The 19699-nt window shown below is 43.6% G+C and overlaps 1 protein-coding gene across 1 annotated transcript in view; it reads right to left on the bottom strand.

The window, feature by feature from the left end:
- The window catches only part of unc5a (unc-5 netrin receptor A), a 124225-nt gene that overhangs the window by 4457 nt on the left and 100069 nt on the right, over positions 1-19699 (bottom strand). Inside the window, exons 7-14 of the mRNA XM_035669418.1 lie at positions 18990-19178; positions 17884-18183; positions 14717-14804; positions 14104-14272; positions 11721-11954; positions 3813-3962; positions 1790-1954; positions 1485-1663 (exon numbers count right to left, since the gene is read on the bottom strand). Of these exons, the coding sequence (XP_035525311.1) occupies positions 1485-1663; positions 1790-1954; positions 3813-3962; positions 11721-11954; positions 14104-14272; positions 14717-14804; positions 17884-18183; positions 18990-19178 (1474 nt within the window). The remainder of the gene's footprint in view (positions 1-1484; positions 1664-1789; positions 1955-3812; positions 3963-11720; positions 11955-14103; positions 14273-14716; positions 14805-17883; positions 18184-18989; positions 19179-19699) is intronic.

Raw genomic sequence — 19699 nt, 5'->3', positions numbered from 1 at the left:
ATGACATTAAAAAAAAGAGAACTTAACTCTTGGCACAAAGGGAGATTGTGCTGTGAGTGTTTTTTTTTTTTGCCGGCTGGGAGGGGTGTGAGACAGGAAGCTGAAAACGCCACCAAGTCCTTTTCACCTTGAGAAAGGTCAGACAGAGTCCATTACTTCCTTGTATCTTCTGTTTGCCTAGTGAAGCATTCTGTGATGGTTCTAAACATGGCTGCTTTGGCAGTACCAAAGCACTAAGAACACAGTGTCACTCTCCTATTTTAAATCAATTGGATTTTATGGCACACACAGCCTTCCCTCTGCGTCGGGAGAGCACAACAAAGTGAAGTGTTGGTCAAAAAAATTGTCTGGGAACAAACCTCTGTGTCATTATTCAGATAAAAAAGACGGAGCTTAGCATCCGACGTGTCAGCCCTGCTTATTCACCTCGCCGTGTGAAACACGAGCTTATCTTGTATGGCTCAGACACAGCCGTTTGCACAGTCTTAGGAGAGAAAGATCAAATAAAAGGTTCTTGGCATTTTAAGTTTTATTGATTGGTCCCGTTCCGCTCGGTCTGAACACTTTACACACACAGAAACAAACACAGAAATAGCAGCATGACAGAATGCCAAGGAGCCACTGCCTTTTCAGGAAAACATGTTGTTAAGGACAGATCAAACAACAGAGCAGTTGTTCCTTCCTAAATGAGAATTGATTATGTTGAGCAAAACATTGCTAGTTAAACCTGCAGTGCATCAATTCAATTTGTGATTAATTGGGGTAAATAAAGTTGATTGGACAAATTAAGTGTACCTATTTGATTTCATTACGAGGTAGAAATAAATTGGAGGATAAGGGATCAATGCCTGGCTCTCCTCTGTTACAGGTGCTCCAGTGATAGAGTACAGTAACCGTTCGGATGTCGGCACATATCCAAACCTGCTCCATCTTTTTTTGCCGCTGATGGGCAGCTAGCTTGCTACCTTTCCAATTACAACTGTTAAGCAGAATGTAGCGGGTACAAGTTTAGCTGCAGACTTTAAGCTGCTTACCTGTTCCTGAGGAAAGGAAGGGGGTCGTTATTTCTTACAAGAGTGATAGCTGTATCCATCAAGTCCACATTAATCCTATAATGTTAGCTGTGTCAAATAAGGGATTAGCTTGCTAAGGCAGAACCTTGTTTACCTACACTCTCAGGAAACACTTGACTGCGGTGACGGACTTAATTAATTGGACACTGATTGTGTCCACTTATAATTTTATAGTTACATGTTAACCTTGACATTAGCATGAGCCTTCACAATCAGTGTGATTGCATGTTCATTCATTTAAACAGGCGGTGTTCAAGTCTTGTACATATACTCCCCGTGCAACCTCTATTTCTCAAGGGGTTTGGATTAATGAGGCTCTGCTGCATTTCTTTGAGAACCTTTGTGTAAGCTGCCTGTTCCAGCGATCAGTGATCAGATAAGGCATTATGGTATTGTACAGATGGTATTTACCTCTCAAGTTTAAGTCTTTGTGCTAGCATTCTCCAGTCGGCTCCGTTGGGACAGGGGGCATCCAGGCTGCTGCAGATCTTCTGCCTGATGAGGTACGGGATCTGAAAGGCGCTGGGCCCTGCCAGAGCTGTGGCGTTACTGTCCATTAACAGAAACTCAGAGTCCACAGCTCGGGTGTCCTGTTAGGAATGATAGCCATGCAGCACAGCCTTATTCTCAGCACGGCATAAAGACATGACTAATGAAAATCCGGAATAATGGTAATTACTTGCTGGCTCTAAACAAGTAGGTGTACTGGATGTTACCTTGGCAATGTTAAAGTCGAGGCTAAAGCTCTGCCCCTCCCCCTCCACCTGCCACACGCACAGCTGGCAGGTGAGCTCACAGGTGCTGAGGCTGAGTCGCTCCAGAGTGAACGTGCAGTGCAGGTACCGCTGGGAACCATTCCAGATGTGGTAGAACGGGATCTCCTGCAGAAGAAAAAACAAAACACGCAGCACGCACAAGCGGCAACGCAGCAGCACAGTCAGAACTGCATGTCTGAAACACGCTATAACAGGACCGCCTGCCTAGAATATACCCAGATCATCATTAATTACACTCACATAAGCTGTCATCGTTGGGTGAAGATGGCTAAATATATCTGAGGCGGCAGACTGACAACATTCAGCTAAGTTAAAAGGAGGTAATGTGCTGTTACTGACATATAGACATTTTAAAGGGAGTTAATAGCTGTCTGACTGTCTGATTTGATTACAGAAGCAATCAAACTTGGTATTTTAAGAGATAACACAACATATTTATATCTCTGCTATGAGAAACATTTTCTATTCATCCATTCTTTTTCAGCCTCTCTTTGCAAGTATGCACTGTACATGCATCTTCGCACAGACCTACAGATGTTGCTGAAACATCACACACACTACTTTGTATCTAAAACGCATCATGTGGCACAGAGATATATATGTATGCATAATAGCTTCAAGTACAACCGCTGTATAGCACTAGCTTCTGTCTAGCAAACAACTACCAGGGAGTTTTTGGTAGAATTTATTCAAGTCTGACAATTTCTACATCTCTTTCTCTGTTGCTCCATATTCATGCTTCATTTACATATCCCAAGAGAGGTAGAGAGGTAACTGAAAAAAAACAAAAACAGGGCACACTCTCTCCGCACTTCACCCTGGGTTCAACAGCTGACAAGAACTTGAGAGTGAAGTGGGGCTGCAGTACATGCTGCCAACCAAACGGGGGCACTGTTACCCAGACAGACAGATAACAGAGGGAGCCGGGTGAAACGCACAAAAGTCTTCACGAGGGCCCCAGGGAGACTAAAGGCCTTTTTTGACCGCACTGCTGAGAGGGGAATAACACTTCCAAATGAACAGGCACAGTCCACAGGAATAAAGCTCTGTTCTGGGTGCATTGTTGCTGCCGCTGCTTGCTTGGCACAGCCTGTGAGTTCTCTTTGGGGACCTGGTGCTCAGTGCTTACATAGTTACAGCCACAACATTTTCTAGTCCTCTCTGAACGCCCCTCATGTCTCTGTTGCCGGGCTGCAGTGCAGTGGGCCACGCAGGTGTGGGGAGTGCTGTAGAGGTGGAGAGGTTCCAAGAAGTTTCCAGATATTTACATACTGCTCTATATTTCATCTGAGCTCCCTTTGAGAAAGCGGCAGCTAGGATAATCAATCAGCTTGCAGCTCTGGGTTGGTGCACACAACCCAGCTCCAATATGCACACGTATACACCTCGTGCACAGGTACAAGCGAGCAAAAACATGCACGCTCTATGCACCGAGGTGCACACATACGCCTAAAAAGGTTCCCTTGACTCCAACAAATGACTTAAAGTTGCAAGCAGTGCCAAGAACAGAAAGGTTATTGGACAGAAGAGTCCTGCAGTAACAGACTGAAAAACACTCCTTTGTGTGAATCTTTAAAGTGATCAACTGAAGCCAAACCAAAACATACCTAATTAAAACTCTGAACCAACTAAAATTAAAACAACTTTCCAGAGAGACAACTGGACCATGAACCCTCATTAACAATAAAAAGTTGCTCCAGAGGAACTTTTGATTACTCAGTAACATTGCTTTTGCCGACATGTGGACCATTCTCCTTTAATTTCTCTGGATGGCTAATTTAAAATAACTCCAAACAACATGGATTTTAAGTTGAGTGTACAAACAAATACATTAGAAAGCTTATCAGTGCTGATACACAAATGTGACAAATTCAGACAGGCACTTCTATTACATCTCCGTGCTCTCTTCTCTGATCTGGAGTGACTCCCTGCCCCTGCAGCCCTGCAGGGCCGCCCAACGCACCTGGTAGCCGGCTAGCAGCTTGCTCCTCCAGTGTGCCTGGGGCATGTCATGGATGGAGAGGCGCAGGTTGTGGTAGCTGTCTTTGAAAAGCAGGACGTGAGGCTCGTCAATCAGCCGACCCCCGAGCTGGCGCTCCATCTGCATCACCTCCTGATGAAAGAGAGAGAGGGGGCGTCAGCGCTCAGAGGAAACACATTTCCCATCACAGTCACAGAGGTAAGTGAAATTGTGCAAAACAACATAATAACTGTAGGTTTCCTGTTTACACTCTTTATGGTGCACCACTCAAACATAAAACTGTACAGTTTGAACAAGAATTTATCAGCACACACACACACACACGGAAAAATAAAAAGAAACACAAAAGAAGACATGGATAATGGTGGGAACAAGTTGACTCAAATAGACACAAACACAAAGGGACTTGCTTGCTCACACGCACACAGCGCAAGCATGAGGCCCGGGGTACAGTAAATCTTAGGACAGGAAGGTAGTGTCGCTGCATGCGGCCGCAGCAGGCTGGACTGACTTGTCTCCACAGCGCTTTAATGTCACCACAAGGTTGATCCTCTGCCTCAGTGTGTGCACGCCCAGCTTCCAGCAACCACATTAGCATGCAAATACTGCAGCTATCCTGGCCTACTAGCTACCTGGGCTGTGATGAAGTAAGTGAACGAGCCATTAGTCAACTACTCATTGTTCTCGCATGGCGACTCTCCTTAATTTCATTTTTGTTTTTGTGCCAGGAGAGATTTGTAAATGCATGCTTAATATTTTAATCTCTGTGGGACTTGCTCAGTGGACCATTTGTTGCCATCCAAATGACCATCTGGAATGGGATGATAATATCTGCCGCATTTTCCTCTGATCTATCAATTTGTTTTGAGCTGCATGCTTTGTGCTGAGCGAGCCTTAAGAATCCAATACTTTGGATGCCATTCACATGTGCTACCTCGCACTCCGATCAGAGAAGCATATTCCAAACGAGAAAAACAGACCTCTCAAATTAGTAGTGAGAAAAGACCTCAGAAATAAGATATGTTCTTTTAATCTGTCTGAAGAGGGAAACAAGATGGCAGCAGAGGGAAAACCGGCAGCCAGAATGCGCCTCGGAGTCTAGGAGACATCTCAAAGACAACGACTCCAAGAGGGAGATGTGTGTATAGATAGCAGCCATATGTTGAGCGCTGCATGCCAGCATGGTTGCCCATGCTATGATTTCAGCAAAGACATCTAATTAAGGTGGAGAATGGCACTAATTTCTATCTGCACAACACTGATTCAATTTTCTGCCCTCTTTCCCAGGAATGGGCTAGACTGATTCCAATTATAATGGAAAGGAAGCTGTTAATTATCTGTTTGGAATCTCTACCTGCTTTTTGGTGTTTTTCGAGAATTGAATTTCCATGTTTGCTTAGCACATTGCTAATTTCCATGTTTGCTTAGTGCTTAACTTCTTGTTAACACGAATATTATGCCCCCTGTGATTATCCATCTCGATTCCTGCATCAACACTGGTTTATTCCTTACACACAAATGCCACAGGACATTAAAGATGTACAATGATCTGATTATATGTGATAGCTGGAATATTTTCCTCACAGTACTGCCACGCCGGAGCCTTGTGATGTTACCCAGCCCACTTACTCAGAGTAGGAAGGTCAGACAATGGCTCTGAATCAAAGCGTCAAGGTCTAATGAGTTAATAACGGGGCAGCGCATTCTCCACAGAATTAAAAGCCCTCCGCTATTATGTCTCTTACGCAGACAAAAAGTCACATTATGAGGGCTTCCGGAGAGGTTCATTTAACACAGTTCTTAAGCACAATTATTTGTTGGGGGGTGATTAGCATTGCAAATTAGAGCTGGTGGACTTTGATCGGGTCTTTGACCTATAGTAGCAGATCTATAGGCCTGCTAGCGAGAGAGAGAGTGCAGAATGCCAATTATCTTATTATCAACATGTAGCTACTAGAATGAATACTAACCGGCCTGTCTAGCAGTTTGTCAGGTTCAAGGCTGACATGGCAGGATTACAATCAAACAGGGTCTAGGACATGGCACTCCCGCTACCTGACAGGGACGCTGAGCTTACTGAGGGAAAATACACAACATGGGAGGATACACTTCTCTAAAGTGTGCACATGTCCTCGCTTTCAAATGACACTGTCTTGCTTGTATATTGTTTATGTGTGCCTGAGTGCCTGTGAGTGTGTGTATTAGAGAGCGTTTTTTTGTGCAGGGTTTCAGCATATGTTCTGGACTGAGAGAATAATGGCCCTCTTTACGCCCCATTATCCTGTTAACAAATGACAGTGTGAGCGAGCTAATAGATGAGAAGCTAAATTTGACCGTATTATTTACTCTTTCTGGGGAAAAACAATGCAAGGTTTTGAATTAGTTTATCAAATCACATATTAATCATCAACTCTGCGCTAGATTGTGTTTCCACTCGGCGAAGATAAGAACAGCAGTTTCTCTTAGGCACCCTGACCCTGTACAAACTGTGGAAACATTAAGATGCATGAGATGGGCGAGAAGTTCAAGTGCTGCAGGAGAAAAACCCCTTTTGTTCTGACGGAATTCGAGATAGCCTGTGGTGTGTGTGAAGACTGTGAATTTAGAGTCAGGCAGAGCCAAGACCACCCCCTGACATTCAATGAGGCTGGCTAAAGAGAGTGAGATAGAGCAGGGAGGAGTGAAAAGAGCAGGAGCAAGAAAGAAGAAAGACAGAGGCAGCTTAACATTTATGTCTCCAGGTCACTAGAGTGGCCAGCTTTAGCAGGAGAGATAACAGGATTACCGCAATCATGGCCACAGTTTTCTATGACTTCAACCCCCTTTCCCGCCCTCACTCACATCCCACCCCTCTCCTCACCCATTCCCTCATCCTCTCAGCTTGGACCAGAGCTGGGACTGTGATGGACTGGGGCCGGGCTCCGCCGGGAAACAAGACACACTCATACAGCTAATCTCTTCGGGTTGGTGCTGACAGAAAGAGGTTAGTGGCTGCACCAAACTCCCTCTTGCAAGAAAAACAGCCAGCCATCGGATGCAGGAAAGAAACAGTCTAAACAAATCAAGGCATTAGCAGGGGCCTATATAAGAACCGCACTGGTTCAAAGCTGCAGTTTAAAATATTTTACTTCCCTCACAGCAAGGTCAAGCTACTACATGTGGTCTTCTATTGTGCTGGCTTGGTGTGTAATAAACTGATTGATTTAACTAGCTCTGATGGGGATTAGAACTAGCGTTTGATCAGTTAATTAGTCAAACTACATGTCATCTGAAACATGGGAGAGATGCACAGGCTTTAATATCATCATTAATGTCATCACCCCTCCACTCTTGGCGATGTTGTGTCCTCATGTGTTTAAAAATGTGCATTCATAGCGACGATCCATTTTCAGAGCTGCTCTTTTCCGGCAAATGCATTTGTTTATAGAGAGTAGCCTGGCTATGTGGGCTCCATAAATCTGTGTATTTGTCAGCAGGATGTGACAGGCTTTTCCTCTCTGACTGAGAGTCTATCAGTCTGAGCTCCAGTGGCCGTGCCCGCTACAGTCAACTCTGATTAATAACTACAAATAGAAGGGACTTGTCTGCTCAGTTATAAATGGGGACTGTGTTTGCTAGGGAAAAGATGCACATTCTGCCTGATAAATCACAGAGCAGGACGGGAGAAAACAGCACAGAGGAACACAGAAATATAATATGGAAACAATTTCTCAGCTGGGCTCAGTGATAGAGCTGACTGTCTTCTTTAACTTAATGCCAGAAATTACTGGGCTATGCTCTTCTGTTTTTCCCCAAGAATTCCTTGCCAGTAACTATTCTGATGGAGGGATCTGAAAAGCTGTTTGTATAACGCTCCGTACATGCTGGTTTTCTCTCCTTGGATGCATAAAAGCACAAAGTTTCTGCTCAAATGTAGCTTGCTGCTCAGGAGCTAGCAAGAAAACGTCATGGAGGGAGCACATAAACTGTTTATGAGCCCTTTTAAACGCATATAGGAATAATAGCTTGAGGTCAAACACCGTACAAAAGAATCCAGGAGCCACCATTTAACCAGTTAGACATCAATTAAACACCCATTTAACATTGGAACATACATTTTTACAATCAAGAGACAAAAAGCTGAACGTATTGGCCTCATTACATGAATATTGATGAAAGCATAACTTCTGTAGTCTGAAATACAATACTGGGAGTACAAAGGGAGTTAACCCAAACATTTTATGGTTGTAATGTCACTTAAAATGACTATAATGATGATTAAAGAGTCTGCAGCCATGTTAGCAGTTTTGTAAGGCTACAGTGCTTTTAGCAAAATGCTAACATCAGCACGCTAACATGCTCACATGCTCACTGCTCACAATGACAACGTGAACATGCTGATGTTAAGGAGCTATAATGTTTAGTATATTATTATATGGTCTTGGAATATGTAAACTTTCTATGATTTCTTGTATGCCTTTAATGTTTTTAATGTGGATGCTTGGAAGATAAGCTAATGAGCTAAAAGAAATCCAAACAAATTTAATCAAACCAAACCATGTTAATCATCTTAGTTTAGCATGCTAACATTTGCTAATGAGGCGGATGGGAATTTGTTTTGCAGGTATTTAATATGTCTAATAACCAAATTATTAGACCTATTGAATTTTGCCTTTATTGGATAGGATAGCTGAAGGTTGACAGGAAAGAGGGAGAGAAAGGGGACAACATGCAGTAATAGATTCAAACCCATGGCTGCTGCTGACTCAGTACATGGGGCACCAGATCTACCAGGTGAGCTATAGGGCACCCCGACATTGACAGTCTGACCTAATGATGGCATTAGAGGAAAAGTCAGGAGATCACCAAAGTCAGTGGGAACTCTGGGGACTTTTAGTGTATAAAAATGTGGTGGGAATCGATCAAATAGTTGAGAACTCATGCGGGCCTGACGGGGCGTCCCATCCCAAATGGCAAAAAAGTCCCATACAGATATTCATTCATCACAAAATCTACTGTTAGTATTTATGTTGGCCCTTTAAAAAGTCTAGCACTCAACAACCTACAGACAAACTGTGCTTGAAACTCTGTAAAAAATAAATGTGACAGAAAGTGGGTGGTTTATAAATCATTCTACATGTTTTTTTTAACTGTACAACAACAACGGCCTTACAAAACACAGACATGTGGGTGTAAAGGAAGAACATTTATTTATCAATAAACACCAGGATATTTTGTCATTGTTCCACTACTCAAACGTGGGTTATGCTCAGAGGAAAACATACTGAGCATTTTGTCCTTCATACCAGAAGCTGACAGATTCTGAATATCACAGCTCAAAAAAAAAAAAAAAAAAATAGCTGCAGAATATTCCATTCCTAAAAAGACACCTTTTTCGGCACCCTTCCAGTTTAATTAGATGTTGGTGTTAGGTCTATCTCTGTACTGAGAGGCCTGGTTCACTGCAGGTGTTTCAATCAGTTGTGGGATGGAAGAACATCAGTAATGCTCTCCCACAGGTCTAGCTGGGAACAACTGAGTGCACAGTGAGGGCGCTACCAAACGCCGATCATGTCTCCTCTGCTTCTGTGCCAGCCTTGGCTGGGCCCATCAAGAGTGGGACACACATTAAATATTAACTTAATTGGTCCCGGCAGAGCCCTGCTAACATACGGCAAGCATCAGATGGAAATGTCACTGTTTCCCCAGAGCCCCCGCACACTTATGATCAAAGACAATAACATTGGTTCTAATCTGCTGTAATTGGGAGATAAGAGATTGCATGGTACAGCGTGCATAAGTGTAGCGTGCATGCATGTGTGCACGTGTTTGTGGGTGTCTGTGCATGTCATTCCCGCTGATGGAGGCTTGTCAGAGCAGACTGACAGCCAGTGCGGGGACTGGAGAGAAAACCTCAGCATCCCTTTTAGTTTCTGCAGTTCTTCCTGCCGCTGAACAACAACAGAAAAGGCAGAGAAATGCCTTTTCTTTTTTTTTTCATCTCCCATCAAAAGTACAGCCTGTTTAATGGATGAAAAGTTGACTTCTTGTCTGAAAAACGAGGTGCAGTGCCTTAGCAGGGTGCAAATGCTGTCATAAAATTCACATGTGCTGGTACTGTACCTCAACACAAACATAAAAAAAAATGCTGCTGTGCCACTTCATTGTACCACCTACTGCTACTCCACCACTGTTACACTCCACAATTAACTCTAATGGTAGCCATAGTGAAAGTCTAATCATAAATGGTGCATTTTAAAGATAGTGATTAGTGATTAGGCTGAACCTCTCCAGGGAAGTTTAATCTCCACTCAAAGTGGTTAATGTACTTGCTAAATGAACTGCTTCCTCCATAATGGCACCAAGAGCAGTGTGAAGTCGAGATTACTAAACAGTGTGGGCCACATTCTAAATCACTCACTAAAAACTACAAAACCCTGGAGACGCCGTGGCTTACCACAGGACCAGGTTGTGTGAGAGACGGGGAGCTAATGCACTCAAGGGCGTCGAGGGAGCCGCAGAGTATGGCAGCACGAGTGCTGGAGTCAACAAGCTCAGATGTCCTTTTCCTGGCTAAGAGAGCGGGAGAAGAGCAGAACAAGAGCTAGCCAGAGGGAGAGACAGTGAGAAAGAGTTTTTTGTGCACCAGCAGCCTTCCTGCATCCAGCAAAGGACACACAAGGTCATTTCAACAGTTACACTGCAGCAAAACACCACTGGGTCACCCGATGATCTGAATATACAAAGAGAACCCTATCATTACAAGTGCCTTGATAGCAAGTAAACAAAAAGGGCTGTTATCTATCTGCAAAAAAAGCCCTTCCTCTGCAGAGCTGCATCAGCTCCTGTATGCTACATCTTACATTTATTTCTACGTTTGAACACAGTTTAATGTCACCCAGCAGCTTCCCTGAGCATGCCCACTATCAATGCAATAGCTGTCAGAAACTGAGAAAGATAGCAGCAGGGACAGAATTGACCCACCAAAAGACAGATGTAAGCTAGGAGAGTTTTCAGAAATTCCCACCCCACAGCTAGAGCATGTGCACAGTTCCCATCTCATCTTCAGCTCCCTGAATGTGAGAGTGCTAATTTCAGCCCGAGCCCCCGCTGCCTTCCATTGTTTATGTCCCACAGCCATCCATAGATTGTGCCGGTGGCGAGCCACTGCTCAAGGAGGTCAGCCATTACAGCCGCCAAAAGTGGACTCGAGTGGGAAGTGGCACTTGTGGCTGTGGGTGGTGTCAGACAAAAAGGAACAGCTTGGAGAGAGAAGGAGAGGTGTGGAGAGAAAAAGAGACAGCACAGGGGTTGCTGGGAAAAGATTGGGGCAGGCTCTCCTTTTAATTTACTAATTAACCATGCAAATGAAATCTTAACAGGCTACTCAGAGGCAGTCCTCGAGGGAGGGAGGAAGGCATTAGTGCTTGATTATACTCTGTCCATGTGGAGAGCAAAAGAGAGAAGCGAAATATGCTGTTGAACAAAGTGATGGGAAACTTCTTGGCCCACAGCAGTCAAGCAGAACCACTGACAGCAAGAAAGGAATGAGACATCTCTGTATGCATACACACAAACACACACACACCACACACACACACACACACACACACACACACCATGATTAACCTGGACATATGCATTGTTTCAATAGACTCACAGGGAACATCAGCTCCACAAATCACCCACACTTCAATTGCACACGGTGTAATCAGGCCTGCAATATTGTTCAATTTACCATGGCCACACCTAACTCCTACATGCGCTGATTTCTACTAACCTTCCAATATGACAGACAATGCTATTATACATAATAGTCTACCTATGAAACTGCTCCATCCATGCAATCTCATGCTGAGAAACTGCCTGCCAAACAGAATAACAGGCAGCGCTACATTTGTCAAAATTTACCTTGAAGACGTCCTGCGTGTCGTCCATACAGTAGACCCTGATGTTGTACTCCAGCGTGGAGCAGTATGCGTCAGAGAAGAGCACCAGCCTCAGGCGCTTGGCAGCGCCCATGTGCAGGGACTCTCCCACCAGGGCGAGGGTGCCCAGCTGCTCTGTGAAAAGCCGGCACGTCTCGGCCTCAAGCTGGCAATAATAGGGCTCCGACACCAGCTCCTCCCCCATCAGCAGGACGTCCTGGAGGAGGCGAGGGCGAGAAAAAAAACAAGGTGTGAATGGAAGGTCAAGCACCCAATTTATGTAGGAGGGAAGGGTAATGTGTTTACCTGGGTACCTGATGTTTGTATGTGTGGGTGTGTGTTTGTAAAGGGGTTGTTGGGAAACTAGTTTGGCACAGTTGCAAGGCCCCAAACTCTGTCCCTCCTGCAGTGTGACAAAGTAACAGTTAAGCTTAAGGTCTTTAAGGTATTGTTACTGTAAGGTAAAGTATTTGGGGTAACAGTTTAAATCAGTGGAAAAAGGTATACTTCTTCTTTCAAATTCCCTTTTTCGCTGCAGTGCATTTGCTCCATGTTGACATAAAGACACACATTCCCTCATACAAAGACACATCCTATAGAACACCATCAATTTACTTAATAATGCATGAACGAGGTACTCAATTGACATGAAAGGAGACTCGAATAGATTCCTGGCAAGAATAGATGGTTTTGGAGAAAGAAAAGACTGTGGAGGTGCAGTAAATATCGGATTATTGGGATTTCAGGAATTTCCTTCAGCCTATGAGATTTGTTAAGAAAGGTGAAAACAACTTGCCAATTTATCTTCAAAACAACACTACTGCCTGACGGTGAGAAGTGTTAAAAAACGCCAACAGGCAGTACGAGAATAATTGGTACTTTAATTTTGCTGTGGAAAAAAAAAAGACAAAGGAAAGAAAGGTTTAAACATTTTTTCTTTGTTACGGAGCTGAAGTGCTGTATCACAAGTGCATCTCTAATAAAGATGACATACCTACGAAAATATCCTATCCCATCACAGTACGGGATAGTTTTATGAGATCATTCCACTGCTCTCTAGGCTAATTTGATGAGGACAAATTGGACCCAAGGTGACAACATTTTCTCTAAAATCCCATCATGCCAGTTGACTGACTCTTCTCATTAGCCAATCAAGCTGAAGAGAGCATTCTGCCTGCCAAATGCCCAGCAAGCCCCTCTAGGATCGATTCAACACCATCTACATCAATAGAATTAGTATTGACACAATTCATTTGCTATGCAACCACAATGGAGTCTCACTTTTTCATCATCTTAATATTTCTCCGAAGTGGAGCAGAGAGTGAGGTGGCTCAATTACACCACTGAGCACTCACTCTACAGGCAATTCATTTCTCTTACTCCTTCTGCATGTCCATTTTCACCATCTCTTAATGTCTTTCTCTTCTTTCCTGAGCCGTATCTCCAATCTCCCACTCTTTCTAATCATTTCTCTACATCTACATTACCTGCCTGCCCACTTTGCATTTCCCTCTTTGTCTCTCTCTTTGTGGTTGTTTCCACTCTCATCCTCTCGTCCACCTGGCTCCTTTTCTTTTGGTGGACACGCAGTCAGGCCGCTGGGCTATATTTGGTCCGGCCGATGATTAAAAGTGCTGGTCTAACCTCTGCCTCAGACAGGCCAATCCATCCCACAGACACCCCACCGCCGCCACACACGGGGAGGCTGAATAATTTATGCACAATATCGAACATGAAAGAAGACCTACTAACACTCCAAAGCCCACCAGCACCCCTTTCCAATCTCTCTGGATTGTTGAGATGGGTATACTGCCTCAAACCGCGTTTGTTTGCGGATGTGTGTGTGTGTGTGTGTGTATATGTGTGTGTAGAGACACCAAACGAGTTTCCCTACTCAATCCTATTGGAGTCTGGCAGTTCTGGTTACTTTCAAATTTCATGGATAGAAAAATGGGGAGGGAGCTCTGTAATTGGAAGCAGCGGTCAAAAATGGTCAAGGAGCACTCAGAAGAGTACTTTGAGGATCAGTAATTTGCTTAGAGAATTTCTGTTTTGAGACACATGTTGCCTAGCAACTCTTGAGCTGGAGAGAGCCAGCACTTCCAGGCTTTTGTTCCAGCCCAATGAGAAAACACCTGATGGTCAATATAATTTAAACCCTATGGAGTGGATGAGTACTGGGCCAGAACTACCTCCGCTATACAGCATTGAGTGCTTTCCAGTGCGAGTTTCAAGTCTCTGCTGAGCAACTTTGTACTTTTTCAAAGAAAATCTCTCAGTGAGTTCAGTAAGACTTTACAAATTCACTGGGTGGCAACTTTGTCTTTCTACGGAGGATTTGTGCCGGAGTTAGAGTGCTGCCTCACCTCCCAAGCGCCCTCATAGTTCTGCTTCTTGAGGCGGACGGCCCAGTTATCGAGGCATGCGTCAGAGCAGTGGTCCATGCTGAGGATAACTGGCCGGCTCAGGACCACCCCAGGAGGGCCACAACTCACAACGGGACTGAGCAGGGTCTGGCAGCCAGCCAGGGGTAACCTATACCAGGGAGAGAAGGGAGGGGGGGGATGAATTGAGATGAAGTCATTAGTGAGAATTTACTGGTCTCTTGTAAGTATGATATAATACTGTCACCTCTGCAAATTATCTAGCAGCTGTAACAGAGAACAGTGAAAGCCTGCTGGACTCACTGACTAGCTAAACCAAGTTGTCATGACTGAGTAACACTATCACACTACGCTACAATGACTGTGCCTTCTGAGACTGAACGTAGCAAGCGGGATACACAGTGTTTTCCAAACAATTCATTTAACTTAAATAGTGCACATCCTGGTAAAAGGCTACATTATTTATTTACATCCCTCCTCCACAGTACTGGCATAGACGCTTAAGGCTTTCCTAATGGAACAGTAGAGCATCAATACAAACAGGCTAGTGGCATCCAGGGAAGACTGCCAGTTAGGCAGTGTTAAAGAGACCCACCTTAAATCTTCCTTCCTCTGAACAGTGAGATAAATCTCATAGATCTTTCCTCTGGGGATGGCCTCGGGAGGAATGAGCAGACTGATTCCTAATGCAAATAACAACAAAGGGAGAGAGAAAGGGGGGTAAGGAAGAGGGGGACAGGCTCATTTGTTCTGACTGAACAATGCTTTTGTCATCTCACAAAGGAAGCCGGCCCACTCAACAAAACTGTATGGCTGCAAAAACAAAAAACAAATCTATCCTGAAGGTCAGAGGCAGCCTCCGTCAGGTACAGTAGATGCAAATCTCTGCACTGGCAGCCGAGGCGGCACACATCCCCACGGTCAACAATTAGCTGAGACAAAAGCGCATACTGCATCGAAGTTTAAATGTCCTCCGTCTGCCACCAAGTAGATAATTGAGACTATGGAGCGGAGTACTCCAGGAAAATTGCACTTCCCCAGGAGAGTGAATGCACCTTGGAGAATAGAGAGCGCTATTGAGGTAGTTGGAGTGTTATGGCATATGTGCCAAAAATCTGTGACTTAGAATTCTATTTAAAATGTAGTACAAACAGTGACTATGTGACACAATCTTAACAGTTTCTGGATTGTAAACGGAGTCTGTTTACCATCAATACATCTGTCTGAATAAGGCGAAGGTGCCTGAATGTTCACAGTCTTGTCTGAATCTATAAACCTTCTTCTACCTTCCATGTGCTCGCTCTGCAACTGTGCTAAGTGGCAGTATATGTCCTCTGAGTGAATGCATGCAAATGCTGAGTTTTTTTTTCCTGTGTCCCAATGAAAAGATGGGTGCCAATGTGTGGTATAGTCTACATGGCTTCAAGTTAATCCATGCATAAAATATCTGTAAGAAAGCAGAGGAGAGACAGTGAAAAAAATACAGAGAAAAAGAGAGAGAGTGATGGCAAGAAAAACACAGGAAAAAAAAAGACCTTTTCTCCTGGTGTACTGGCGCTGTCATCGGCTAATCTGGACAGCCTACAATGAGCCAAGTGAAAACACTGTCTTCCAGTATAATTATATAAGCTCTGTACTCGGCTAATGTGAAGAGGGGAAGCAAAATAGGGGACTAATGATGTTGGGCTTTTTATATCTTTTATCTTTAATGGACTATCTCTATTCCTCTGTCTATTCTCACAGCACACAACTGACACTTGTGGACATCAGCTACAAATTGACCAGCTCTGTCATAAGCGAGGGGCCTAATTGGAATAATTTGTTCTAGGTTTTATTCCAGGAATCTTTCAGAATAAAATGTATTTGGATTTTATAGTTAGTCCTCTCATCACTGTACTGAACATTAACTTAACTATTCACTGTCCAGTGTAGTAATAATAATAATCATCATAATGATGGTACATTTTATTTATAGAGCGCTTTTCATGGTACTCTTCACATAAGGTTGTAGGTAATGTAGGTTATTGACAAAACATTTTACTCATGCATTTTAGATACTGTAAAAGCCAATAATTTTTTGTATGGTTTAGCTTTTGTGTTAGTCACTGTTTGATAAACGAGTGAACTCACTTTATTAACCCAGCTAAAACAAGCCACTCATGCATTTTGCGGTGTCTTGTTTGTTCCTTATAACGGTTATAAACTAATTTGTATCACAGAGAGAAATACAGCCTGTGCACTAAGCTGTTTTGTATGAAGCGCTCAAACATTTTTATGTGCGTTATCCTGGTACAAACCTATTAGAAAACCCACATGCACAAATTTAAAGGCTGAACGGTCTGGGTCGGTTTCAACAAGACATTGAGACGTTTATGGGACTCAGCTGTTACTGATAAATTGTCCTTGTTAATGTCCAGTCGGAAGCATTGTGTCATTAAAGCAGGTGTAATAAAGTTTCTGTAAATGCTCTTTTTTTATGTAAAAGCAATGACAATATATTTAAAATGTGCAATACAAATAAAAACTGATTTGTTTCCACCGTATTTCTACATTTAGTAGCAGATGTTACATTGTTTAGATAGAACTTTTGTTTGTTTGAAGTATAGCAGAAAACAGAACATCCTTCAGAGGATTACTAAAATCTCCCTGTCCTTACATGACATAGACTTACAATGCTGTGTCTACTGAAACAATACCTGAATGAAAATTACTCTGCTTTTACTGTCCAACTCTGGAATATACGTTTCGACCATTGCCTTCTCATCTTTTCATAAATTCCATTTACAAATTACAGTAGGAAGCAGCAAACTGGCCCTGACCTAGAAAACCGATTATACATCGTTGCCCTTTAGTTTTCACCTACATTTATTACAAATGGACCTCGAGCTGAAAACATAAAGACTTCTACACTGGTAGGTAATCCATCGATCCATCGAACAGTACTGGGGGACTTTCATCCAGCTTCATTAGCGCTACATGGACTGACACCAATCCATGCTGCTCTTTAATTTACCTTATGTTTTTTTTCTCTGGTGTCACAAAGAGCTCGCAAAAAAGAGAACTGAGCATTGTTAGTTGAAAGTGCTACGAGACCTCATATATCACATCAAGGTTGGACAGGTAAAAGACTGTCGTCTTGTCTTCAAAAGCTAAACTTCTATTAAATCCACCTGTTCAAAAAGCAAAGTCTCAATCTGTATAAAATTGATGTATATCCCATATTTAAAGACCATTTGGTAGCCGTAGCATAACATATTATTGATATGTTTTTTTCCTGCTATGTCAGGATGAAAAGGAGTTAAAACAGAAGCATGTTGAACTTGCATCCTACACTGTCTGTTTTAGCGGCTCTGCATTGCAGATAAGTGAAACACAAGTGACACAACGGTAACTATTACCATAATATTACAGAAGGAAATGCCTCTTTTGGGCCTGTTTATGACACGAGTGCAAAATGCAGCCTCAAATAATAATGCTTATAATCTATTATCGCTTACATACTACACATAAGGTGCAGTAATAAGCTGTATAACCAGTCATTTTAATTCCCCACATGGGTCCACTATGATATGCTCATCCATATGACTTTATGTTTACATCTCGTTTACATCCAGTTTTTTTCAATAAAAAGTCTGTGAGAACATGAACTGGACCAAAACAGCAACAATTTTCTTCTGCTTTTCTTGGTCCAAACCAATTTAACTGAACAACAGGCATGAATGCACCCTTAGAAATCCATATTAACCTAAACAAGAAACCCACCTGTGTTGGGGATTGTCAGCCTCCCTCCCAGGAAGTTGAAGGTCCCATAGGAGGTATTGGCTACATCACGAGGCAGCGTTTTAAAGTAGCTCTGAGTAGACAGCCTGCTCACAAACTCAGCATGGTCCGAATTAAGCTTGCCATTGTGCAGAGTGTGCGAGCCGTTGGGAAGCGGGTCCAGCAGAGGCCCGTTGGTCATTGAAAACTTCCCAGTGGCATCATGGCGAGAGCGTAGGGTGCCTTGGTAACTGGTGGTGGTAGTGGTTAGATCAGGCTGGATGGTGAGCAAATGGGAATTCTCTGTTAAAATAAAAAAAAAACCCAGACAAAAGCAAATGTGTGAATCTCCATGAGTGGCAGGCGGGTTGGTTCATACATCACAGAGACAGACCTCACACTCTCTAAAGCTGTCGCAACACACACAGAAAACTGAAACAAACAGGAAGAGACACATGGTGCAGAAAACAGAAGACTCACACGCACACACTCTTGACAATACACAAACACAAATTCCACCTAAAGTCTATTCCCCTTCCCTCTCTCTTTCTCTCTCTCTCTCTCTCTCTTCTCTCTATCTCTGTCTGTCTCTTTAGCAACCACACAATCAATTCCAAACAGAACTCAGATGCAGCTTAGCACCCAGAACGTATAAAGGCTTTTTTCACGGTGAATCACAGGCACTGCAACCCAGTTCCCCATCTCCATCCAACTCAGACAGTTGTATTTCTATTACTCGCTGGTAAACCTCAGAGGCTCCACAGAGGCAGTAAACAGAGTGGGTACATTTCCTGACAATGAGGTGGTGGCGAAACATAATGTGTCAGGCAGGCAAATAAACAGCTCGTGCACCACAGACACACAGACACACACACACACACATTCAAACACACATAATACATCTTGCTTGGACTACAAACCACTGTAAACACATTCACACCACCTCCACAACCACAAACAAACACAGGATCAGTGGTACATGTAGATGAGTGCTTCACGGTCACGGTGGGCAGACGGACAGACCGACGGACGCACAGAGGAGGGTAGAACAAAGAACAGTGTCCTACTGCTGTGGGGGGGAGGCCTGCGTGGCCGCGGTGCCCACACACCTGGCTTGCTGGGCTTGATGCCCATGGGCTGAAAGCCAGTGGTGAGGATGGAGGAGTCTGCCACGTCGGCATCCAGGCCCTCCTTCTTGCGCCGGTAGACCAAGACCACCACGATGAGAAGCAGGGTTAAACACAGAGCCACCGCCACCATGCCCACGTAGAGTGCCACGTCCTCTGCCCCGCTCACAGCTGCAAAGGGAGGACACCAGGAAAGAAATTATTAACCACAACTGAAAACCTCCCTCGGGTATTGAACGACAATACTAACATGCTCTGCTGCGATATTTTTTATTATTCCGTGTGAAGGTCTCACTTGAGAATCTGTTTAATAGCATGAAACCAGCTTCACATTGCTTTGCTTTCCACCTGCTCGCTGCTCGCCTTTGTCCCTGACTGTTTGATGCAGGGCCAGCATTAGCAAATATTAGACAACCATCTTGATTTAAAGTCTTTTTATAAGCCTAAAGCTTGTCTACTTGCAGACAATCGGAAAGGAGAAAGAGCCAGTTTCTGTAGGAGGTTTTCAGCGTTACCTTACTTCATTTCTGCACTGGATAAATATATCTTGTGCTAGCATGTTCTTTCTCTCCCCTGTCTTTTTCGCTCTGTCTCTAAGCACACAACACCCCCAAGAGAAGACAGTGGAAAAATGAAGGATTTACTTATGAAATTCTAGCACCTCTTATTGAATGTCTCTCTCTTTCTCTCTC

Source organism: Morone saxatilis, unplaced genomic scaffold (genome assembly GCF_004916995.1).
Source record: "Morone saxatilis isolate NCDOM2014 unplaced genomic scaffold, NCSU_SB_2.0 Contig22, whole genome shotgun sequence".
NCBI classification, from domain to species: Eukaryota; Metazoa; Chordata; class Actinopteri; family Moronidae; genus Morone; species Morone saxatilis.
This window is presented reverse-complemented; position numbering and strand designations above follow the sequence as displayed.